At 44.9% G+C, this 25,713-nt stretch overlaps 1 protein-coding gene across 1 annotated transcript in view; it reads right to left on the bottom strand.

Moving 5' to 3' along the window:
- The window catches only part of Ppfibp2 (PPFIA binding protein 2), a 149,196-nt gene that overhangs the window by 27,284 nt on the left and 96,199 nt on the right, over nucleotides 1-25,713 (bottom strand). The window contains exons 5-7 of the mRNA XM_032893203.1: nucleotides 25,453-25,566; nucleotides 13,800-13,931; nucleotides 2,577-2,669 (exon numbers count right to left, since the gene is read on the bottom strand). Of these exons, the coding sequence (XP_032749094.1) occupies nucleotides 2,577-2,669; nucleotides 13,800-13,931; nucleotides 25,453-25,566 (339 nt within the window). The remainder of the gene's footprint in view (nucleotides 1-2,576; nucleotides 2,670-13,799; nucleotides 13,932-25,452; nucleotides 25,567-25,713) is intronic.

Raw genomic sequence — 25,713 nt, 5'->3', positions numbered from 1 at the left:
TACTAAGCTCAGGGCACGAACCCTTCTGTTGCTTGCAATGAGGATGAGCCACCTTTAGGGACTGAGGAGGCTTGCACAGAAAACTGAACAGCTTGCAAACACAGAGAGGACTTCAGTTTGAGAAAATGCCACTTCAGAAAGGAAGGAAAAGGACAGCACAGAAAGGGGAGACCCAGGCCAACCTCATCTTGGCCACTAAGTCTCGGCATCAAATACACCCACTGCACTATTCTGACTTCAAAAAGCAAAGTGTGCAAAGGCTGGGTAGGTTCTGGCAGGAGGTGTTTCACACCTGGTAATTATTAAAGATGCCTTAGCATCTCATGGGTCCACATGCCAAGGAGAGAGCTTGGGTGGATTAAAAAGTTTCTTGGTTTTGTAACAAAGGGTGATGTGTGCAACTTCAAAGGTTTCACCCGGAGCTGGACTGGCAGGAGTGAGTGCCGTAGTGGAAAGTTTTGAGCTACTGGGAAAAACAAGGCTCTTAAAGGGGTGACAACAAAGCCCAGCACACACAAGGCTCTATACTCAGACAATAGTCCATGTCAGGCCAGCCTGACTGGCAGTGAGAGTGTGGGAGTTACTCGTTCACTCCCTCTCTGTAGGCTTCCATTTTGTCGTCTGTAAAATGGCTAAGTATGTTATGTCTATACATGGGACTTCTTTTTATTAACTTAAGAAATCATCCATTTTCAAATGGAAAGAAAGCACAATATAGACTTTTATATAAATCATCACCAGAGACTGAGGAAGAAATGGAGAGAGGGAGGGAGAAAGAAGGGAAGGGAGGGAGAAGAGGAGGCAGGGCCCGTAAATAAAAACATCTGGTAGGGAGAAAATATTAACAATAGTGGTAGTAGCTGGGTGGCTGGGTCATTTTTATTCCTTTCTTTCTTTTAAAAAAATTTTAAATTATTTTATATGTTCATACATAAATAAACATATGTTTTGCCTACATGTGTAATTATGTGCCACACCCAGGCAGTGATAGCAGAAGCCAGTAGGGCTTGTCAGATCCCTAGAATTAGTGTTACAGAAGGGAGATGGGGGAAGAGTAGTGGGAGGGGTAACCGGTGGGAGGGAATCAGTGAGCGGGATGTAAAATGAGTAAGTAAAAAATAAAGTAAAACAAAAAATCAAAAACAAAACAAAACCTGCAAACATACACTGAACCCCGAAATGCCCACAAGCATCACCAGCTGTCACCTGTGAACATGTCACCTGTGAATGGCTCTACAGGACCTAAGGGAAAGGCAAAAGTGTTTTCTCTTAAGGGGCAGCAGCCCAAGCTTCCTCCAGGAGACACTGGACCTGGAGTTGCTTAAGAGCTTCCTTCTTCCTCTTCCTAATGCTCATGTGACGCCCTTTGTTATTGAATCTGGCATAGCATCTGTCCCTCCCGAGAAGGCACAGCACAGTAATGTGACAGAGTCACACAATGGGTAGTGAGCAGATCAGAGTAACCGGAACTTTCTTCCACTCCAACAGTCTCTTCTCTGTGTTGGGAGATTCTGTGATCTTTTATTCATTTTGAAATTTATCATGTATTTTTCAAACAACAGACTCCTGAGCTGGCGAGATGGCTCAATAGGAAGTAAGATCTCCTGCCACCCAAACTTGACAACCCAAGAGAACCCACTCCCCAAGTCACCCTGACCTCCACAAGTAGCCGGAGCACATGCATACCCAAACACTCTTGCTCCACCCTGCCCCCCACCCCCGACACGCACTAAAAATAGCATAACTACGTCCTAGTGCGATGTTTCCTAGTGTTCACCTGACAACTAACTTAACATTTTTAAGATAAAATATACAAGACAAAAAAATTTAATCCATTTTTGCTGTTTTGTTTATTTGTTTTGCTGTGCTTTTGTTTTCTGAGACAGAGGCATGCTATTTAGTTCAGGCTGGCCTGGAACCCACTATGTAGTCCGAGATAGCCTTCAACTCCAAGTGACCCTCTTGATCCTAGTACCCCACTACAGCTACCCACTTAACACTACTTTTAACCTCTGCAGTTCAATGAGAAAAAACTTACAAGAAAGAAGAAAATATCTCACTAAAGAATTTTTTTTCACTGTCCTTTATACAGTAAGCTTCCCAATACAGTAAAAATGATTTGGTTGAAAAAATAAAGCAGGTTTTATCATTTGATGAATGCATAATTATTACTTCTAGAAAACTGACAATGATAGGAACTGCTGAGTTGAAGATGGTGTCCCCAGCAAACCACTGATGCTCACCCTCCCGAGTTCTGTCATTCTGTCTGTTCTACTGTCATTCATCTGCCAGGCAACTCAACCACTCACCCAAGAACCTCCTTGGCAACAAGAGACACTAGGACGCTGCCAGAGGAAGGAAGTGGGACCGGGGAACCCCAGCAGCTCTCACTTCAGTTTCCCAGGCTCTCATGAGGAACCTCTTGTACAGCAGAGTTGCCTGCTACAGCCTAGGCACCACTGCATGGGTCTGGTTTGCATTTTCATACTTCTGTGGTAGGGAAGCCTGACAGTGAAGCCCCTCCCAGCAGATCCCCCACCCCTCCCACTCCTTGGGTGCCGCATACTACAGGTTACCTTAGTGGCTTTCAGCTCCCACTCATACTGGTTCCGTTCGTTCTCCAGCTCCTCCACTTTGATTTTGAGGTGCTTGAGCTCTTGCAGTAACTCCTAGAGAGAAGAGGAAGAATGTCAGAGCTATGATAGATAAAGAGCAATTGCGGAGTCTCCACACTGGATAAAGCTCATGCAGAGGAAGCTGGGGCCAGCAGCAACTGTCTACAGCTGTCTAGAGCCAGCAGGCTCTGCATCTGCAGTTGTGAACGTTAAACATGGTCTGAGATCCAGAAAAGGCTGTGTGCCTGGAAGGCCAGGCAGTTCCAGTCATAAGAGAGAAGAAGCTGCGGTGTGCATATGTGTGCATTTGCATGTGCACATGTAGGTCAGAGAGCAACTTGGGTATATTCCTCAGCCACTGGATTTTAGTTACTTTTTGCTCTAGAACAGGTTTGCTGGTTGGCCAGCAAACCCCAGGTATCTACCTGCCTCTACCCCACACTGCTAGGACTACATGTGGACTGGCTGCGGGGTGGGAGGTTATTTTGGTGGTGGTGGTGGTGATGGTGGTAATGGTTTTGTTTGTTTGTTTGTTTGTTTTAAACATGGGTTATGGAGATGAAACTCAGGTCCTCGTGCTCATTTACCTGCAAGCTACCTTCCCAGGCTAACACTCAATATTATCCTCTTATTCTTATATTCTGTCATCTCATTTCCCTGACATCTGAACCTCCATGAGACATGCCCAGCTCATGCACAGGTGTCACAAGCAAACAGGTCAGGCTTGGGAGTGGGAGGTGCAGAGAACTGAAGTGAAGGAAACAGGAAATGTCCCTGGTAGTGCAGAGGGAGGAGCAGGAAGCAAGGAGCATCTCTCTCTATGTGATGAACGTGGGAAACCCAGAGGAAGAAGTGGCAAGCCTCTGAGGCTTCGCAAGCAGTAAGATTCAGAGAACAAATGCTGAATGCCAACCGCAGATGCCAGTGCGTGCATCCTGTTCAGAGGAGGAGGATAAGCAAGAAGACGTAGGAAAGGCATGCCAGGAAGAATCAAGCTAGAGGCAGAAGGCGAGGCTGCCCATTGAGGTGCAGCAGAGATTAGATGTCCCATGCACTGGAGATGAGGCTGGGGAGCTGGGGAGTAGGATGCTCTACAGATGACAGTGTTCACTGTCACACAGTGGATGGGAAGTCAGAGATACTTCCTGACTGGGGAAGGGATGTTTAAACCACTTCTGCCTTTGTACAGGTGGTAAGTGGGGCAGGAATTTAAGCTCACATCTTCTGACTCTGGGACCCTTGGCTGAAAACTCTCTCATTTAAGGGGGCAACACTCAGCAGTTGGTTTGTTCTGTTCTTCTGAGGCAGAATCTCAAAGGGTAGGCTGGCCTATAAAGTCACTACACAGCATAAATGGCCCTCAAGCTTTCAAACCCACTTTTACCTTCCAAACACTGAGGATTACAACATGTACTACCGGTGTGATCTGCCAACATTGTTGTCTTGAACCAAACTTCACTTAATTGGATTAAGTAACAACTACTTTGTATCAGAAGAACTGGCATAAAGGTCATTAATTGTATTTGGGTCCAAGATTTATCTATGTTGTATCCAAGAATGCTGCTACTATGTCTCCTTTTCCTCCAAAAGTACCACCATGAGTGCAGTGAGTGTTGGAAGCCTGAACATCTTCAAATGGTTGATTCTGTGTGACCTTGGCCCTATGGAAAACCTGACTGCTAAACTTCCAGAGAAGCAACAGCATTAGCACACCTATCTGATCATGGCACTCCCTTGCTTGAAGCTTCTAAACTTTAACTCATGACCCCTGGCCTGCCCTGCTCCAGCTAAGTTCTACCACATCACGCTGGAGAATCTTCAACTCTGCTTCCCAGCTTACACCTGTATATCTACACCATTCTCCTTCTAACTGCCCACCATGTTAACTCCTGCCTATCCTTCAGCCTATTAGAACCCTCTGTGGGACTCTTCCGGTGTCTCCCACAGATCTCCCATAGGTTTATCTGTAGACTGCTAATGGATACTTCTGTTTCCTTCTGTGAAATCTGGGGAGTCTTTTTGAACCTCTTACCCAGCAGGTCCTGGCACATAGCTGTTGGTGAATGAACACCTGACACTCAAGTCATTACTTAACTGGCTTAGGGACAATCTACCATGAAGTAACACTGCTTCCACAGGAATCTTATAAGAGAATTTATTAAAAATGACTTACAGCTGAGGTAAGTATTTCTTGATCCTTATTGAAAAAATGTCCTCTAAGCTAAGGTGACCGTGTCCTTGGTCTTCATCACTGGGCTTCAGGACTTTGGTTGCCTTCTCTAGTAATACTGTTGACCTTGCCTGAGCTGTTCTGACCCAGCAGATAGAAGGAGTCTGTTCGTTTTGTTCCTATCTTGGAGGGGAGGATGCTGTTCAGTTTGCTCTGAGAGGACACTGTGCCCGCTAGGGGCAGAAGCACGAAGGCCCAGGCTACTGTTGTCTGGGTTCTTATGGCTCTTTGGCATATGGCCCAAAAGGTCATGAACTCACTATACTGTGATTAATATGTTGGTATTGTTTTCCTGAAATTTCAGGTGATGACTTAATTATTCATAACAAAAACCCTGATATTGTGTTTACTCCCTGGGGTGGGGGATGGGGCTAAACTTCTCTAAACATTGATTTGAAAGGATTTTTTTTTCCCATGATGCTGGAGGGTTTTGTTTGTTTGTTTGTTTTTTGTTTTTGTTTTTGTTTTTGTTTTACCTTAAAGAGAATCATACAATGAGGCTTTAACCATTTAAACATCCAGTCCAGAGGGAAGGATAAGTGTCTAGATCATATACTGGAAAAAAGAGAATCCTGAATCTTCCTTTGCTCCAAATTTACTACTACTCAGAGCCTGGGACACACCTTTATACTATTCCTAAAGATGGGGAATGTGCCCTTCCAAGAGAGCTATTCTCTCCTGCTCAAACCCTGCTTGATGAGGATCCCAGAGCCTACCTCACATCAACAGAGGCCTGTGTGAGACCAAGTTCTTCCCTGAGCTAACAGCCGATCCATGCGAAGCCACTGCACACAGACAGTTCTGGTTAAGAGAACCCCAGCCTTCTACCACTGAGACATCACACACGCATGCTCTGATATACTTAAGTGTGGTTCCTACAGGTGACCCCTCCCAAGGGGCACAGTCCCGGCTGCAGGGCTGGGGCTCGGCCTCATGGTCACCGGCTACCACCTCCTCAGGGTGGTCCCTAGCAAGTAACAGTCGCTCTTGAATCTGCCTGTGGATGTCCAGCTGCAGCCTACACATCTGTTCCTGCAGCTCACTGATCACATTCAGAACTGACTGTGGGAAGGGAGAGAAAGCAGAGAAAAGCACCCAAAGTCAGTCACCAGCAGATGCAGACCACCTTGGAAGAGCAGCTGGGAAGGCAGGCAAGTATGCAGAGAGTGACTTTCCATGAGTAAGGAGGGCAGGGGAGGGTGGCCCCCAGTTCATGGCCAGGTCTCTCTTTGACAGAACAAAAGTACATGCCATGGTTTGGCCTAAGACCTGTTCCATTCTTGAAGTTTGATATCTACTTTGTGCCACAATGGATGGCCATTCTTCTAAGTTAACAGCTGAGATACGGAGTCTGGCAGATCCCATCATCTAAGTAGAAGCAGCAGCAGCAGTGGTAGAAAGACAGACAGACAGGCACACACACACACACACACACACACACACACACACACACACATACACACACACACACTCACACTCCAACCTAAATTCATGCTACACTTGCCAATACCCACCCACACATCTAAACGTGTCAATACCCGCTCCCAAGTGAGCACTCTAACACATACCATCCTTACATATGGTAATGCCCCTCCAGATACTAATAGGATGTTAAAATAATTTAACATTCAGCCTTTATTCCTTGTCAAAATCTATCCCAAGCAGTGATTCCGTAGCACCCACTGAAGTGTGAGTGTTTCTGGTATATCAGGACAGACACATTTACAGCTGAACCAATGAGATAAGTCTGATGAAACTTATGCCTTAATCTGTGTAAATGCCTGAGTGTGCGTGTGTGTGTGTGTGTGTGTGTGTGTGTGTGTGTGTGTGTGTGTGTTGTGTGCGCGTGCGCGCACGTGTATGAGAGAGAGAAAGAATATGTGTTGTGGCCAAAGGACAACCTTGGTTGTCACTGCCCACTACTTTTTGAGGCTTGGTTTCTCACTGGTCCGGAGCTCACTAATTAGGCAATGCTTGCTGGCCACCGAGTTCCAGGGACTCTCCTAACTGTCTATCCTTGGAATTACACCTACGTGCCACCCCGCCTAGATTGTTTTGTTTGTAATTTCTGAGAATCAAACTCCGGCCCTCCAGAAGGAACTAATTCCCCAGCCCCAGATGTAACTCAATCTTTTTTTTTAAATATTTAAAAAACACCTTTTTTAGCTACTGTGTGACTATGTATGTGTAAGAGTGCACCAAGATGTTTGTGTCAAAGCTGGCAAGCAATGGTTCTCTCCTTCCACCCTTTGGCTGGGTTTCAGGGTTCAAAGGCAGGTCGTCAAGCTTGTAGTGAGCACCTTTATCCTCTGATGCACCTCACTGGCCTTGACTCCCTACTTTGTTTTCCAGCCTCTTGGACCCCTCAGACTCTCTGGATAACAACACTTTCCTAGCATGAACAACAATGTCCGAGGTTAGCGCCCTAGCACTAAAGACAGAAGAAACAAAGTAAGCAACAGAAATCTAACAGTTTCCATGTGGGTTTGTTGTCCCACTGTGTGATTCTGTTGTCCCAATTCTTTGCAATGGCAAGAATCAAGTCCACTTTTCTTTAACTAAAAACATGCCTTTCTTTTAAAAGGCTATTGTTCTCAGGATCACCCTTTGTATGAGGTTTGTCCTTCCTCATATGGTTCATACAGGTGCCCTCTGGTCCTTAGGAAATTCCCTATCCACCTTCTGTGCTGGGCCCTAGGAAATCCAGTTTCCCTCAGGGCAGGCTACGCTAAGCCATTCCTTCTTGCTGATACTGCATGGGAAATGGTGCAGTCAGAGCCACCTACTTTCCCAGCAGCTCAGGATGACTAGGTTGTCTTCTCTGTAGAGCTCCCAGCCTCTGCTTGGCTTTGTCCTTGATCAGTTTCATGACTTTGTGGGTAACAGTGACCACTCACCCTCATACTCTGACCACATTACTGCATTAGTTTTCCCTTTGGTTCAAACTGAAACCAAGTTGCAGTTTCCCCAGTTTTTGTTCCCTAGGGTCTGAGCAAAAGTGAGAAAAATAATTAAACATATTTGATTCATAACAGCATCAGCTGAAGACTTTTAAGACCCAGACAGCTTCTGCTCCCTGCCCTCCACTTCCGTTCTTATCTGCATCAGGGAGTCCAGAGATGTAGGTCATAGGTTAGGTGCACACCTGCTTTCCTCCCTCTTCCTCAGCCAGACCATTCGATAACGTCCGCTTAGCCACTTCCCTAAGCTCCTATTGTTTTGTGTGTCTCAGTCCTCAGACCTGAAACTTAACACTCCAACTCCAGGGCTGGCAACCTTCTCTAGCCCCAAGTCTTTTTCTCTTTCTCTCTTACGAGGCAGAGCCTTTCGCAACACTGCTGCCTCCTTGGGCTACCAATCATGAAGCACAGGCAACATTTATAAGTTCGTAATTGCCGCTGTGTATTGTAATCTCAGCTGACTTTGTACATTCACCCTGCTTTGATGAATTTCCACTCCCCTTCTTAGGGCTGTCTGTGCAGCTCTCCAGCACCTTCCAAAATCATAGTCTGTCTGACTTCTTACCTGCTAAGCCCGCTCAGTTCTTCCTCCCTTTCTTACTTCATGCTCAGCTCAACAGTGGCCTGGCCCTCGCCTAGCGTACGTTGCTGAGGGCTGTCTAACCTCGACAGTCTACAGAGGGAGATCTGGAAATACGTCAGAATTTCAAGAACAGATGCTCCTGACTCATCTGTTCCACTGTGGGAGCCTCACACATGTGTAAGATTACTTACGACAGCATCGGACAGCAAAAGCCTGGAAACAATTTAAATGTTCATCAAAAAAGAACTTTGTTGGGCATAGAGAGATATTAGAAAATAGGCAGACATAAATATGTGGAATGGTTTGTAAAGAGGCATTAAGATTATTCCTTTTTTTAAAAAAGAAAAGTATGAAAATAAAAAAAGCACGTGTGTCTGTGCTTATTCGTGTGGTGTTTGTGCAGGTGTGTGTGCACATGATGTGTGTGTGTGTGTGTGTGTGTGTGTGTGTGTGTTTGTGTGTATGAGGAGTGTGTGCATAGTGTGTGTAGGGTGTGCATGAAGTGTGCATGAAGTGTGTGTGCACATGATGTATGTGGTATGTGTGCATGTGCTGTATGTGCATGAGGTATGTGTGCATGGTGTGGGGGGGTCTGTGAAGTGTGTATGTGTGTGTGTGTTCGTTCATGTGGTATTTGTGTATGTGGTGTGTATGCATGTGGTGTATGTATATGTGGTGTCTCTGGGTTTGTGCACATGATGTAAGTACATGTGATGTGTCTATATGCACGCACACATGTGTGCTGTGCCTAGGGGTGTGTGAAAGTGTACACATGTGTGTCTGGAATATGGGTTGTGTCTGTGCCCATTTGCACACACGAATTAGCTTGTCCTCACATAGGATAACTCTGGAAGAATACAACAGACAGATGACGCTGGTTCCTGTCAACTAGCTGGAGGGCACGTGTATGAGACCTTTCGTTAAACATCCTTTTTAATTCTTTAAGTTTCTTTCATATATATGAAAAGGTAAATTAATAAAACAAAAATATTCAACCTCTTCTCAACAGGCCAGTTCAGCTCTGAGCAAATGCACTCTTCCCTGTACTTGCTCTGTGGTCCAAGTCCATCATTCTAGCTGCTCTAGTTCAGAAATCAGAATTTCCCCTTCCCAGGTATGGAACACAGGAAGAAAACAGTGGGCTGTAAGGCACTGTGTGTTCTGCAAGAAAGTCTTGAAAATTATTTCTAGTTCTCCATCAACTAAGATAACCCCACATCCTGGAACACACAGTCCAGTTCTCTGCTCTCCTCTATCCAGACTCTGACAAGTGCTTGACCCCTCTGGGTCCCGTAGAGAGACCTGGCTGTGTCGCCCTCGAATTCTAGTGCAGAGAGAATCCTTCTAGAGGATCTTTCTGACTAGCGTGCTCTGGAGTGCCACAAAGAAACTTTTTTTTTGTCCCTGGAACTTTCTTTTGTGAACCATTATCTCAATTCTAGCATTTACTTCTCACATTGGTCCCTCTGCTATAAACCCTGCCTTTCAGAAGTAAATCTAGTAGTCAGTCTTGGGTAGCTTGAAAAGACCCAGGCATATGGTAAAAGGCTAATGAGGAAAAATGAAGCAAACATCTGTATTCCCCAACATCTCATATGTGCCACTACCGACCTAGTCCTTGGGAAGGCTGGTCGTCAGGAAGCCTGTATCTCCAACCCCTGGGTCTTACAGACTGTCAGCTAGTAATCATCTGTACAACTCGAGGACAAGCAGCAGGGCACTGAATGAAGCCAGAATGACTCAGGGTCTGATCAGAACAGAATGTGATGATCCTGTTAAAAACTGACTCTGTTTTCATTGAAGTAAGCACTGAATCTGAGAACAGTGGCCAAGCTGCACAGAGGAAGTGCTACAGCTTCAACTGGAAATGCCAAAGGAAGGCTCATGTGTTAAAGGTTTGCTGATAGGATTTTAGAAGAGACTTGATCATGAATGCTAGGACTTCATTAATGGATTAACCCATTGATAGGTTCATAATTTTTTGGTAAGATTGGGACATCATAGGAGGTAGAGCCAGGTTAGACAAAGTGTATCAATGGAGGCATGACTTTAGAGGTGAATCGTGCCCCAACCCCTTACTGTTTCTCTCTACGTCTTAGCTGCCTTGGCTTCAACAGCCTTCTCTGTCACATGTCCCAACTGTCACACTATTCTGCCTCCTCACAGTGAAGCCAGCCTAGAACTCCTGAAACACTGAGCTAACAAATCAGTCTTCAAATTTATTTGCATGCTTACTTTGCCACGGTGACTGCTAGAATTTGCATGTGAAAGTTCCCTCCAAGACTCATGTGTTTAAATACGTCTTGTCTTTCTGGTGCCACTGTCTTAGGGAGCTCTGGGACATTTAGGAGGAGTCTAGCTGGAGGAAGCAGGTCACTGAGGATTGAATCCAGTTTTGTTCTAATCAGAGCTCTCTCTGTTTCTTGATCTAATGATATGTAACAAGCCACGCCTTGAGCTCCTACTACTATGGGTGAAGTCCCAGTCACCACACTTTCCTTACCATGACACACTGTATTGCTTAAACATGAATCAAAGATAAATATTAAGCCAGGTGGAGTGGTGCACACCTTTAATACCAGTACTGGGGAAGCAGAAGCAGGTAAATTTCTGAGTTCTAGGCCAGCCTGGTCTACAGAATGAGTTCCAGAACAGCCAAGGCTATACAGAGAAACTCTACTTCAAAAAACAAATAATAATAATAATAATAATAATAATAATAATAATGACAACTACAACGATGACAATGATGATGTCAATGATGACGATGTGATGATGATGATGATAAACAACTTTTCTTCCCTTTTTGCTTCGACTGGGGATTTTGTCACAGCAACCAGAAAAGTGTGTTAATATAGTGACAAAAAGCTTACTATCAGAAGTATTTCCATCTGGCTATCTCAAAAAGGAGAACAAAGTCTTGCCTTTTCTAACCATGCTCAGCCTTATACACAAACATTCACTGGTAAAAATGATGCAGTATAGGAGCGGAAAAGAATCTCCCTTTACTCATGCGATTCCAATCACGAGTGACCTAAGCTAGCAAATGTTCTCACTTCCATCACACAGCAGCAGTAAGGCTTAGACAACGCTCATGGTATTCAGCCACTGGTACTCCAGATAGCCACCAACAGATGCTGAGATCCTGGGCAAACCAGCAGAGTATGCTCAATTACAAGGAGGAATGTGTTTCGGGTCACGTGGCCGCTCACTGCCTCTCACGGGTTTGAACAGCCTACAAAATTCCTCTGCATGGAGACCTAATATTTGTTCTGGCAACTGTGCAGGGCAGTGATCTGGTAGGACGGAGCTCAGGAGCTGTGCTGCCTCATGCATGAACAGCCTGACTCCAGACTTTGTAGGATTTGAAAGCAATCCTGAGGAGAAGAAAGCAAGCCATCAGAGAAGTGACTGCTTTCCTATGTGTATCACAGATGGGGGAGTTCACCTCCTTCCTGAATCCCCAAACAGGAACAAGTTATCTGGCTCCACACAATTCTTCTGCCTTTTCTTCACAGGTGGACTGACTTTCACCTCACACTCATGTACTCCAAGTGTTGCCATCCCCAGAGGGCCAGCACAGTCAGAATGAGACCAACCATGACCCTTCAGCTTTTGCTGAAACCTTTAAGAAAAAAAGTCTCTCTAGATGTTATTCTAGAGCCATAGATGACCATTTCTGTCATGAAGCGTCAGCCTTCCTGAGAATAAGGAAACAGAAAAATCAAGGACTGCCCTAAAGCAGGCTTTTCGAGGTACAGTAAGATTGTCTTGCTCTGATCATGCTGTACTTTGTTTAACCCTAGACTTCCATCAACTTATTACTCCTCTCTTTGCCCTTCCCCCACCCTCTTCTCCCCTTATGGATTTAAATGAGTCTCTGATAATTTATGCCCTTCTCAGAGCTCACTGAATTCTGCCTAATGTATGCCTGCATATATTAGACACCCTAGAGCACTGATAAAATGCCTAATCCGGGAGATCTCATTGTTTCCCTACAAACAATGAAGAAAGTCCACACAGATCATCTTTCAGTCTGGGTGAACTCTGTGAATAACATGTCACAATCTACCTTTTCACGGTCAATGTGAACAACACTGCCAGTAAATAACCAAGAAAAGCTAGCTCCTGCTACATGGTCCACCCTAGGCTAAAGGCTATACAAGTTCTCAGGCAATCCTCAGAATGACTAGGGAGATGGCAAGCATTACTACCATCTAATAGAAATAAATAAGCAAATAACAAAACTAGCGACTTTGGAGTTTAATTAACAACTAGGAGCTCAAAGCTAGGGACTCAAGGCCAGATATGAAATCCAATAAGACCTACCTGTACTCTTAATAAGAGTTCCTGCATGCAGCTTACTACAGCTCTCTTCCTGTGACCACTACACATCTTACTTTGAAACATGTTCTCAAAACCAATGCAAGGAACACCCCCTGGCATATTAGTAGTCCAAGCTCTATTATAAACTCAGAAAAACACTGCAGATGTCACTTTCCATCATTTGATAATTTTGAGAGTGATATAGAGAACTGAATGTAAACCAATTGTTTACAAATATCAGACACTATAGCACTTAACATCTGTGATTTAATTGTCTTTAGCTCATCAATTATTTTTATATATAAACAAATAGATGTTCATATAAGTTATGTAACTAATTTGTTTAAGTCCAGAGAGCTATTGGGTAGATCCGTCAGTAAACAGGCCGAAGTTCCTGAAATGTAAATCTTCTGTCATGTGTCACAATGCCAGGAGTGAACCCAGAACGGGAAGGTGATTATCTAAGTGAAAACGTGCTGCTCCTTGGAGAAGGTGTTCTGGGCCTAAACCTCTCTAAACTCTATCCAATAGACTGCTCTAGCCAATGACATATGGAGACTGGAAGACAATACAAGCCAACATTCTTTCAGAGATGGCCTGAGTGTAGGCTCACCCACACAGCCCATCCAGAGGAAAGAAAAAAGCACACAAACTGGGGGCAGGCAGAGCAGGGGGTAAGGAGGTGCAATGAAACATGTATCTGAAACAGTCCCAGGCCTGCTGGGAGGCTGACTTCCTTCTTACTGTTGTCATTACCTTAGTTTTCACAAAAGACATCTTGTGTCCCTCTACGTGTGCCTGATCCTTCCTCTCAACTGCTTCCCTTTCCATCCCTGTCAGCAGTTTGAGGATACAGCACTAAAGCCAAAACTGAGCGGTTTGGGCATTGCTGAAATGTGCAGCAACAGCAAAACCTGATAACTTGGTATTAAACAGATCGTTGTGTTTGTAGTGCATGAAGATTCCTTAGTACACAGTGGCTGCTGGGACTGCAGTTGGCCAGATGGCCTAGAAGCCTGGTACATACAACCCAAACTCCACCCCCACCCCACCCCACCCCACCCCACATGGTGCATCACACTCACCTCTGCTTTTCTTTGTTTTTCTTCCTGTTCTTTCTGTTCTTTCTCCATACCAACCAGCTTGAGCTTCAGCTCAGACACCTCAGTCATCAGATCCAACTTCTGGGTCTCCAGAGATGTGCGACTTAGCAGCTCCTGGAAGCAAAAATGCATCTCAGCATCATAAGCCCCCATGGCAATAAGGTCATCAGCTGCTCCATCCATAGCACACAGGGCAATATCCACACTGTGTCTTCTACAGCCTAGGGTGGGGACTGCTGCATACCAGCCACGGGTCTGTTAGGGAGAAGTTTGACTGACCCTAGGTTACTTGGGGACAGCACAACCCCTGACATCACTCTACTGTGAAAGGCATTTCACAAAAAAACATATTTTCCATAGTAACCATTATTAATTATTCAGAGAAAATGAATAGGCACTTTCAAAGGACGAACATTTCCCATCCCTGTTTTCAAGGCGGAGCGGCAATCCCTCTTAATCAGAAAAAAAGGAATATGCATTCATAATGACAACACAGTTTTTGTAAATAGAAATTTCTAGTCCAGCTCCTCGGTATAATCAAGGATTAGTCTAGTCTTCTACAAATCTCCACATAAGACATCATTTACAGTAAATCTGGAGAGAAGTCAGAGTATAAAGTAGACTCCTCAAGAATGGTCCTGTGATATGTTTCTTTCCTGAACTATATCAAAATTACAACCCGGCTACTATGAAACAAGGTTATTCTCTCCTTATTGCAGAAAGACCAAGGTCATTATTTTTATTCCTGCAGTCACTAGAATAGTGGCTGGCAACCAAATAGGCCAGCTCCTGGGCACCAAGCCTGCCATTAACACATACACCTATTAAACATACAAGAAAAAATAACAAAGCATACAGGTAAGACAGCGACTGAGGCATTATAAAGGGCCACAAGCATTTCCGGATTGCAGTACATTTCCCAGCAGCAAAGGGTGGTATCCTGACGGCTACGATGGTAGACCCTTATTCGTGCAGGTCCTAGCACTGAGGACACACACGGTAACCAGAAGAGCAACTAGAAAAGAAACAACCTCTTCCATCGTCTGAGCATTGTGTACCACCTCAGACACCCCAACCCTGGAACACAGAATGACGATCTCTTATCTCATAGATCTCAAACTGTCCAGCCATCATGAATCAAACCATAGAGGAAAAGGCAGTTTGACTAGGACCAGATGCTTCACTAACCTTACCCTAAAAGGACACCAGTCCCTGGTGATGACTCTGAGCTACAAACTAAGTGAATTAACTGGGTGTCTAGAAGTCCTCCTGAGCCTTGGGTCATGGAAACAGGTTCTTCCTGTTCAGCCAGACATGAGGCTGGATAACAGGGAAAAAGCAGGAACACTACAGCATTAGAACCATAGGATGCTTGGCTACAAGGAATCAGTCAGATGAGATGTCCAAGGTAATGACAAATTGGAGTTTGTCAAGTGCCTTCTTTGCAGCAGAGACTGCTGGCTGGTTTTGTACACATTCTCTTAACATACCTCCGCAGGGACTTGGCAGCAAACTTTGGTATCCCAACTGTACAGAGGAGAAAACAGGCTCAGGGAGAGTAAGCAAGTCTGCTGGCCAAGAGCATAATGCCAGTCATAAGCAGAATTAGTTTGCCAACTACCACTTATTTGACCTCAGAATCCATTTCTGTTGGATATATCCTGTTTTTCATGCTGGAGTGGGAGAGGTGTGCTGTGAATCAAAGAATTTAAAGAGAAAAAACACTGAAAAAGGTAGTCAACAAATATTTACAAAGCCCAGTAAATGTCCACTTAGACTGCTGGGTTTCACTGAACACATACTATCTAGAGAACTCTGCTGCTGGGGCTAAGGTTGGAAAGTATCTTAAGCAGTTCTTTCCCAAGTGGGAGGGCACACCAAACTGATGAGTTCTCTTGGCCTTGCGAATGTGACGTTCAAAAGATATTAATAGCCTTCACTGCTTATCGTTTATTCTCTCCTACACCCTCTTCCCATATCCCTCTTTTTCTACACCCCATTCTCTGATTCCATTCTTGCCTCTGCATGCCTTGTTCTATAACTCATTTAAGACAGTTTACAAAATGGATGTTCCTAGTTAAAAATATATCAAAGGTCTGGTGGTTAAAGGGCTGGCCATGCAAGTGTGGGGACCTGAGTTCAGATCCCTAAAACCCATGTAGAAGGTAGCTGGGCATACAGCAAATGTCTATAATTCTGATAATAATACAGCAAAACGGGATGCAGACAAAGAAGAGTACATGAATGCTTGCATACTACCTAGTCTTATGTATACAAGGCCATGAGACCTATCTCAGACAAGGTAGAAGGCAAGAAATAACACCTTAGGCTTTTCTATGACCTCCACATACGTGTCATGGTATGTGTGTATATGTGTTTGTACACCTACCTATACACACACACCATATACACAAAAGAAATCATAAAAGCTAAAGCAGATAAGAGGAGAGATTGAAGGCAGAGTTACTGTTAGCAGGAAACTAATAAATTACTAGAAACTAGGGATGAACCACAACATGTAGATATATAAGCTTCCAAGCTGCCTATTTACAGGGACAGGAGGACAATCTCACAAGGTGAGATTCATGTGGACAATTCCTTTGGAGTGCTGGGTTCTAAGAGGAAAAAAAGAATATTCCGTAAGACTTCAGTCTGTTTTTAAACACCTACCAGAAACCAACACTTAGGAACATGACAATTGAGAGCACAATCCCCGTGGGCTGAGGAATGATCTTAAGGTGGTATCCATGCACTCTGTCCAGGGATCAGCTTCCAGACACTGTTTCAGTGAACTTTTGAAAAGCCTTACAAAGTATGGAAGTCTCCTCTGCCCTCAGCACAGTCAGACCCCCCCAAGTCATTTAAACTTCCAGGTTGTAATTAGTCACGCCCATGTTACAGCTGATGAGGACAGTGCTGTAATTAGTTCCAATGGCCATTCTAATTAGTCACACTGGTGTTTGAATCGGTCATGCTCACACTCTGAGTGGACATTCGTGTTGGACATGCTCAACTTTTAATTGGAAACCTGAGGTTGTTAATTGATGACAGCTCACTGATAATAAAGCTTTTACACGCTCCCTGGTGTTTTTACCTCTTTCAAGACTTTTGTTGACATCCCTGCCTTATCCTCATCAAGAACAATTACTGTTCTAGCCCATCGACTCAAAAGGCCAGGCTTCGTGTCCACACATCACAGAGATCCACTGTACTGACTTGTTCACTGCAGACTGTTCACAACAGGTATGTCACAGAACCGACATAGGTGTCCACTGACTGACAAACGGACTTTTCAAAAGGAAATGTGTACACATACTCAATGGAAATTTTTTCTTCCATAAAGAAGTACAAAGTTATGTCACTCATAAGAACTGGAAATAGTAATATTCAACAATTACGTCAGTCTCAGAAACATACATTTTGTCTCTCAGTTTGGGACCTAGATTGTATATAGCTACATAAAGTCATATGGGTCCAAGTTGTAAAGCAAGTTGAAGCTGCATGGAAGGAAAGGGGAATTTACAGGAGGGGCAGTGAGAGGGAAAAGGAGTACACCAAGTATGGGGGCATCCACTGGAGTACAGGATGATGTTTTTGAAATACTCACTGGATCGACGTGCAAGGTGGTAGGAAAGGGATCAGAAGTGGGACAGGAGAGGCTAATGGGGGATAAGATTAAATTACACTGTGTGTGTGTGTGTGTGTGTGTGTGTGTGAGAGAGAGAGAGAGAGAGAGAGAGAGAGAGAGAGAGAGAGAGAGAGATCAGAAGTGGGACAGGACAGGCTAATGGGGGATAAGATTAAATTACACCGTGTGTGTGTGTGTGTGTGTGTGTGTGTGAGAGAGAGAGAGAGAGAGAGAGAGAGAGAGAGAGAGAGAGATGTCATAATGAGACCCATTACATACAATTAATATAGACCACTAAAAAGACCAAAAGAAAAAAAAAGGAAATAGAATTCTAATGCCGATGATTGTTCTTGTTGGGAAAAAAGTCAGCCTTCAACAAGTTTAAGCCAGGCCCCTGGCCACTGTCAGGAAGCAGATTCTCCAAAGTACACAACTTAACAGGCGTCTGCTGCCCTGCAGCATCGACGCTTTCTACTTCCAACAGGAGGATTTGACATGGTGTGTTTCCCTCTCCCGGTCACCTCAGATGAAGGCCACTCTGTGCCCACCAACACAACTTACAGAACACCCATCTCTCCTTCTCAGGACTGCTCCAACCCAGCTCACAGAGAATACCTGTCTCCCATATCATCCAGATCTGTTCTCATCGATCGTTCACATGTAATGTGCTCAGGTCTAGCACATTTTCCCAAATACCCAGAAGCAAGGCAGTTTCCATGCCCCACAGGCATCTGCCTTCAGATGGATGGCTTTTCTACCTACATTAGGCAGTCTGCGTTTCCTCAGGAGCTTCATCATCCTTGGGAATGGTTGGTCGCTGTTCTGTCCTGTTTCTGCTTGCAGACCTTCTGTTCAGCTTCACGCCGACCTCGGCTCCTGGAGGCTTTGCTTCTTGGCGTCAGGGTCACAACTAGGTCCTCATCTGTGCCCAGAATGTGTTTGTTTTGTCTCCTAACTCTTTGGTTCTTAAGTTCTCTCGTCTGACCTTTTCAACTATTCCTCTTGCTCCTTCGACCTAGAATTTCTTCTTCTGTGTCCACTGGTTACTTAGTAACTCCCTGTTTTCCTGGTCTATCAACTTTCTTTAGCAATATTTGTCTCCCTGGCCAGTCTGTACTTTGAGGTTTGTCATTACATTTGTATTCATATCTACACCAGAAAAATCCTCCCCCCAATTCGCCCAGGCCCCAGACCTGATGGCCTTTGTTTACGAAGGCCCAGGTGAAGCCAAATCTCAGACTTTGTTTCCACCCCTGACAACCTGAGCAATGCTACTGAAAGTCATTTAATCGTACCATCAGTTTCCATACAAACTTGCCATATCTGATTACAGCTTATCTGCCAATACTGTCTGGTAAAGCTTCTACTCATTCCTGGCTAGTTCTTCTCAGTTCCAAATCTCTACGCCTCTAAGCCTTAAACCCCACAATGTGCTCTTGTCAAATAACCTCTCTTCCTAGCTACCAATACAATAAAAACTTATCACCATTTACTAAACTTACATTCTTTTTTATTTCAGAATTTTCTGTTATCTCATTTATCTTTCTTAAATCCCTTAGTGTGTACACCCACAGACACATACAGACACATACAGACAGCCACAGACACGCACTTCGTTCCAAAGCTAGTCTGACAGACTGCATGCTGTCACTGCCTCTGTCAAGTCCTCTCATTTTCATGATCTATTTTCTATCCCAGAAAGCTGGGTGTGTTGACACACATCTGTAACCCTATATCACTCAGCGGCTGAGTAAGGGAGGACCCAGATTGGGCTATGCTGACCCCGCTGCCTTCCCCTCCCCCACTGCAAGAAAAACAGAGAAACAGAAAGAAACAGAGAGGGAGAAGGGGAAGAGGGAGAGTGAAGGAGGAGGGGAAGAGAGAGACAGAGAGAGACACAAAGAGAGAGAGACTTACTTAGGGAGAGACAGACAGAGAGACAGAGACAGACAGAGAGACAGAGACAGACAGAGAGACAGAGAGAGAGAGAAACAGACTGAACTTCTAGACTACTTCTAGAATTTTGTTTCTGAAATGTACCATTTTGACTGACCTTCCCATCTCTGCCCATCCTGACACAACTTGGTGAATATCCGTGGCAGGTAGCCAGTAGTCTTGGTGGTATCCCCTGATCTTCGTCTGGCTCGTAACTCAGAGAGACTCCCATTCACTGGAACCTGGCCACTCCCTCACCTTTGTGCTGCCTGGGAAGGAGTTCCCACCAAGCCCTGCGCTGGCCTGGGATAGGACCATCAATCATGCACTCTGGCCGGCATTTAATCTTGTCCTCACCATCAGCTCTCATTCCTTGGGCTATAAACATGACCAAATTTCTGACATTCTAAAGAAGCCTCTGGACTCCCTGCCCTTAAAGTTACCACTACCAACTATTCTGTCTCTGAGGAAGTAAATGTACTTTGTGTGTGTGTGTGTGTGTGTGTGTGTGTGTGTGTGTGTGTGTGTATAATACAAAGAAAAAGAGCCCTCTCTTTTATCCCTTTCCCCATTCCTCCTCTTCCTTTCACTCCTTAAACAGTTATCTGTCTGCCTGCCGCCTGCCTGTAGCCTTTACCACAGTAGGGAGCAAAAACAGTTTTACTTCTGGGATTTGAGATCTAAACTTTAGACACAGCTTATGGTTCTGGCCTGTTACAGATCCATAGCACCGATTCAGGAGTGGCTGTCTGCCACGCCGTCTTCCCTGTACCAGATCTCTGACCATTCACTTTGCTCTCCCATCTCCTTTGCTGTCCTTACCTCTATTCTATCTACTTTAAGGAAAATGCCCTGTGTCCCTGCTAGCTTGTCACTCCAGCACTGGTGTCAGCTCTGGATGCAACCCGCCTGCCTGTCTGGAGCAGCCTACAGGGTGGGACCCCACTGGGCACTGCTTATGGTCCTGCAGTTACCATGATGGATGGGGAGAGGCAGCAGCTGAGGGTAAGGGGAGCAAGTTTCCCAAGCAGCACTGTGCTTCCTGCTCCTGACTGTTTCAAGGTTGCCTGCAATCTAAAGGAAGGAGGGCAAGGAGGAGAGGGGTATGGAAAACTTATTTCACTTACGATGAGGACTGTGAAGCTCGGTAAGGATGCTTTAGAAAAATAAAAGAATGAACAAAATTACCACTTGCCTCTCTCTTTTCCCGCCACCACTAACTTCTTCCAGAAGCACAAGGGCATCTCCCCTCTCAGAGATGAAAGAGAGTTTACATCTCGGAGCAATCAGCCATTTCCTTTTTCCTAAGGCTCAGGTCCTGACTGGAGCTGATAAAAAAGAGATCTGCCTTTCAAGTCGTTCTCTCCATAAAGGGCCACATCTTGAAGCAATTACCTCCATCTTTAAAAGTGGAACATGACCCAGGGAATTACTGACCAATGACAGGGGACTGCAGCCCCCCTGGCAACCTGAAACCAGAAGGAAAGAACAGGCTGTGGAGAGACAAGAAGGCAAAACCCTATCCCTTTGCCCTTTGAAGTCAAAGGCCCTGGCCTTGCCAGGAAGCCAAGCCAGGCTTGAGAGGAACACTACAGAAAATGGATCCCCCACCCACCCACTACTCTGGCCATTCGAGTCTCTTTGAAACCACAGCCTCACCTGCAACATGGGTTGATGTGCCATCTGCACTAACGTCTAGACATAAAGCATCAAGTACGATAAACTAGAAGAAACTATTTGTATTTGTGTCTTAAAATCTCTCAGAGGGGTTTTAGGGAATTATTGAACATTTTTCTCACTCATGACTTGCTGCCTTGTCTCACTTCCTCAGACAGATATATGTGCCTGCTAGATCATGTGTGGAGTTCTGTTTAATATTTTTTTATTTAAAAAAAAAACCCCTTTATTTCTTAGCATATTACAGGGCCTGTGCCCAGTGTCTACAGGTACACTGGCCATTTGTATAAAATCTGTTTTTAACAAAACTGGAACAGTTGTACATAACTCCATAAGTGCTAAGGCACCTCTATGGGTAGCCTTCAGCTTTGTCTGGAGGTCTGGGTACTTCCTGTTTCTCTCTCGAACTTTCTAACTCAACAGGACTCCCTTTCACTGGCACAGCTCTCTCCGTCAAGTCCATGCCGCCTTGGAAGAAGTTTCCAGCGAGCTCTGTGCTGGTTGAGGGCAGGACCAGTGATTATGTGTGCTGTTACCCTGCCCCTCACCATCAGGTTGCTGTCTTATGAGGAAATAGCAGAGATGTACAATTTAGAATCCAGACTTCATCCCTATTCTCAGCAAGAAAGGAAAGCAGAGAGCCAGAGCTCAGTGGCAGGAGTGTCTGCCTAGCATGCATGAGGCCCAGCATCACTAATAATAATAAATCAAAAGAAATAAAAATACATCTATTCCTTCCCAGATCAACATCTAGGCTTACTGACTCCCAGCCACTCCACACCTCAGTCAGCTTCACATAAATCCTGCTGCTCTGGGACAGGCTGGAGGCTCGAACCACATGAATGTTGTCACCTATTTCTCAGAGCAGGATGATGGCTTCACAAAGTCAGGACAATTTGCATCCCTCTTTCCTTTCAAGCATTGTAGTCTTGGTGGACCTGGCCAGTTCTGAGTCAGTTCTGTCTCCTTCTGGTTTATCTAATACTAAGAGGGGTCTCTGTGTTTTCTCCTGGAAACTGGATGAGTTCATGTTTACATATGCCACCTGGCAGGTAGGCAGTCACAGTGAGCAGGGGCCAGTCTCAGGATGACGGAGGAGGCTTCCCCGTGGGTTGGGTGAGAGGATAACCTCTTCCTCTGGGGCTTCTGGAAGGAGTCTGACATTGGAACACCATCTTCAGGAAAGGACACCTCAGTGAAATTACTGGAGCTAAACAACACGCAGGGTTTAGACTATGCATACTGCACCGAGGTTTTCTTAAGTCCCTGTGGTGCTTTAAAAGAATGATTTCCCCCACCTCCCATGGGCACATATGTTTGAGTGCTTGGTCCCCAGGTGTCTGAACTGTCTCCGAAAAATTAGGAGGTGTGATCTTGCTGGATGGAGGAGGCACACCACTCGGAAGTTGGTTTTGAGGTTTCAAAATCCCTCACCATGCCTAGTTAGCTCTCTCTGCCTAAAACTGTGGATCGGGATGGAAGCAATCAGCCACTGTTTAGCACCATGCCCGCCTGCCTGCTGCTTTGCTCCCGGCCGTGATGATCTTACACTCTAACCCTCTGGAAATATAAACTCCAACAAACTCTTTCATCAATGTCCTTGGTCATGTCTTCGCATCACAGCAACAGAAAAGTAACCAAGATAGTCTCCCAGTGCTATTGTAGCAAGCGGGTGAGGGAAGTCCGGAGCATACATTGTAGACTAGAGATCTCCCGGACAGCCACGACCTACAGTTACTTACTCTGAGGTTCACACAGGACATTTCAAAATTAAAAAACTTTTAGGATATCTTTAAATCTTTAATTCCTACCCCTGTGTTTTTAACAAAACTAGACTATCTTGCATTGCTTGGTTCACAAAGGCACTGAAAACAGTTGTTACCTTTAGACAGGATTCATTAGTGTGCAGTGTTATCTGGACCAGCAACATCCAGGAGAAGTGCTGGGTTCCAGACAAACAGAAAGCCCTATTGGAGACAGGGAAAGACCTCATTCAGAGCAGTGGGTCAGGTCTGGCAGGACAGGCAGAAAGAAGCAATTGTGTCCATTCTCTGCCTGGAGGTCATGAGTCATTCTTGTTCCAACCACCAGAAGCCAAGAGCCCCGCAGCCAAGGATATCTCAGCCAGACAGAGCAAGTCTGTACCTGCCTCCTGCTCACAGAACATAGACGTACTCCAGGTTGTAAACAACACTGCACCAGCACTGTGCTGCAAGATCCGAGGGTCTTCGCAAACAGTGTCAGGTTCCAGACAGCAGCAGCATTGAACTTGAGATCCAGTGCTGGAACCACCAAGTCCAACAAACACCTAGTGCGAGCTGAGGCTCAAATGTATCCCACAATTTGAGTGTGTAATGTTTATGAAATGATACTCTTACAAGATTGAGAGCCTGCACTGAAAATGCGGAACTTAGTGACAGAACTTAGTCACGTTCTAGAAGAGACAAATGCTCAGTTACCCCTTTTCCAAACTATAGCAGACGAATAATGACAAGATTGGGTGGCAAGCCAATGCCTGATACCTTACTCAGCGCATGGGAAGAGCAATGGGAATTAGAATAAGTAGGATACAAGAGCTAATCAACCTAAGGCTTTCAAAAGCCCAACTGCTTTCTGTGTGACACTGCTGACAGATTAGCCAGCCTCTGCCCAGGAGTGCTGGCCGCCTCCATTAAGCTCCTTGATAGACAGAACACTGCCACAGCAGGAAGTAGAGCAGTCCAGAGAGAGTCAGCAGTGACACACAGCTCCAGCAAGACAATGCAGCTATTCTCTAGCCCCCGAAAGTGTGGCTTCTGGCCAGGAACCACCTTCCTGAAACGTCAGCCCTCTGATACGTTCTCACACAGTAACTTTCATGGCTCTTTCTGAACCATTTACAATAGTCTGTCATCTTCCTTACCCACCCCCACACACCACAGGAGACCTGAAAACTCCATCCACACGTGCTTCATGCAAGATTGTTTCCCAATCAGACTCCTTTCTTTTCCAGGTATTCAAAAGACAAGATTCGTTTTCTTTTCTTCCATAAAAGACCTTCTGTTACTAAGAATAATTTCTCAGAATAAAAAAATACAAGGAAGAAAAATGGTATATAATCTAAACAAAGTCAAACCAAGACAGAATAGTGTAATTTATTAATCAGGAGTGAAAAGACAGCAAATTAATAACAACCTCCAAGCTGCTGCAACCAAATTTTATAAAAACATGTCCATTGAGATGCTCATTTATCTTTTCTCCCCCTAAATTCTTCGAATGCACCGAAACCAAACTAACATCCCAGAAACTGACACTTAGCAGGCCAGCAGTCGACTGCAGAGCTGTGCACACAGGCTCATCTTGGAGTTAAAACAAAACAAAAGAGTGGAGCTCTGAGGAAAGGATCATGACCAGTCATCTAAATAAATCTGATCATTTTGAGAGAATGGTTTTCCTTCTTTAAATGGAAGGTGAGATTCTTCCCTATGTCAGGAATCTTATCAACAGCACACGTAAACTTCTAGCGTGCTGTAATTTTCAAAATAGGCAAGAGTGCAAGGCTGACTTAAGCAAAGGAAATCTATGAATAAACAGACTGCATCCAAAGTCTAATGATGTGCTCAGCAGACCTTAAAGACTCAGGACAACTCAGCACCCCTCTGTAATAGCCCCAGCTCGCTTTTTACAACGATACAACTATTTGGGGGATAAAGAATGGTTAGGTCAATTTTGATATCTCTACTTAGTATAACTGTAAGTGGTAGTACATAGCTAGCTACATCTTTCAATGGAAAAGTGTTGCTGTGTCATATTTAACTTTAGCCTAAGGACTAGGCTGTCCCTCCATAGGACTACAGTTTGCAAATCCTGAGCACATACACTGGAAACCAACAAAATGATATAAAAGTAGAGGGCTCTATTTACAACAAAATGATATAAAAGTAGAGGGCTCTATTTACAAAGTATGGAAACAGCAGTGAGCTATCGCTTTCCTTTTCGATGTCTACTAAATTACAGTAAGATGGTATTCGTGTGATAGTTTTAATCAGAGGAAGTAATAGAGTGGGGGTGGGGGTGCAAAAAAAAATGCCATGATAACAGGTTGACTTTCTGCAACCCCAGAGGCCACCCTAGCAGATAGCAGCTTCTATGATAAGATGAGGTGACATGGTCTGCAGAAAGTACTCCTGGGACTCTGTCTAACCAGCTCAACGAGTTATGTCCCCACTGGGCTGCCCCGCCCCATCCCGCTCCACCCTCAATGTTCAGGTTGGTTTCACCTGCTGTCTAAACATTGCACAGAGCACAGCCAACCCCACCTCCAGGCATCATGGGAGAGTAAGAAGGAACCCATAAAGGGGCATTTAACATCGGCGCTGCTTCAAGCCCCTAGCCCTCCACTCCACCTGCCCGTACCTGCTGAAGCATCTCTTCCGCAGCATTGAGTTTCACCTGGTGACCTTCCAGACACACTTCAAGGTCCCGAATCTTCTCTCCTTGGGCTTCCACTTGATCTGTGAGGACGCTCACCTGTTATAGAACATAAACAATAGTGAATAATCTGGACTGGGAAAGGAAGATGGGGGTAATGGGGGGCAGGGAAGTCCTCACTGTTGGGTGGGCAAGCTGTGAAAGCAACCTATTCAGACTCACCTGACAGAAGGCCTCTTTTTTTAG

Source organism: Rattus rattus, chromosome 2, assembly GCF_011064425.1.
Source record: "Rattus rattus isolate New Zealand chromosome 2, Rrattus_CSIRO_v1, whole genome shotgun sequence".
Taxonomy (NCBI): domain Eukaryota; kingdom Metazoa; phylum Chordata; class Mammalia; order Rodentia; family Muridae; genus Rattus; species Rattus rattus.
This window is presented reverse-complemented; position numbering and strand designations above follow the sequence as displayed.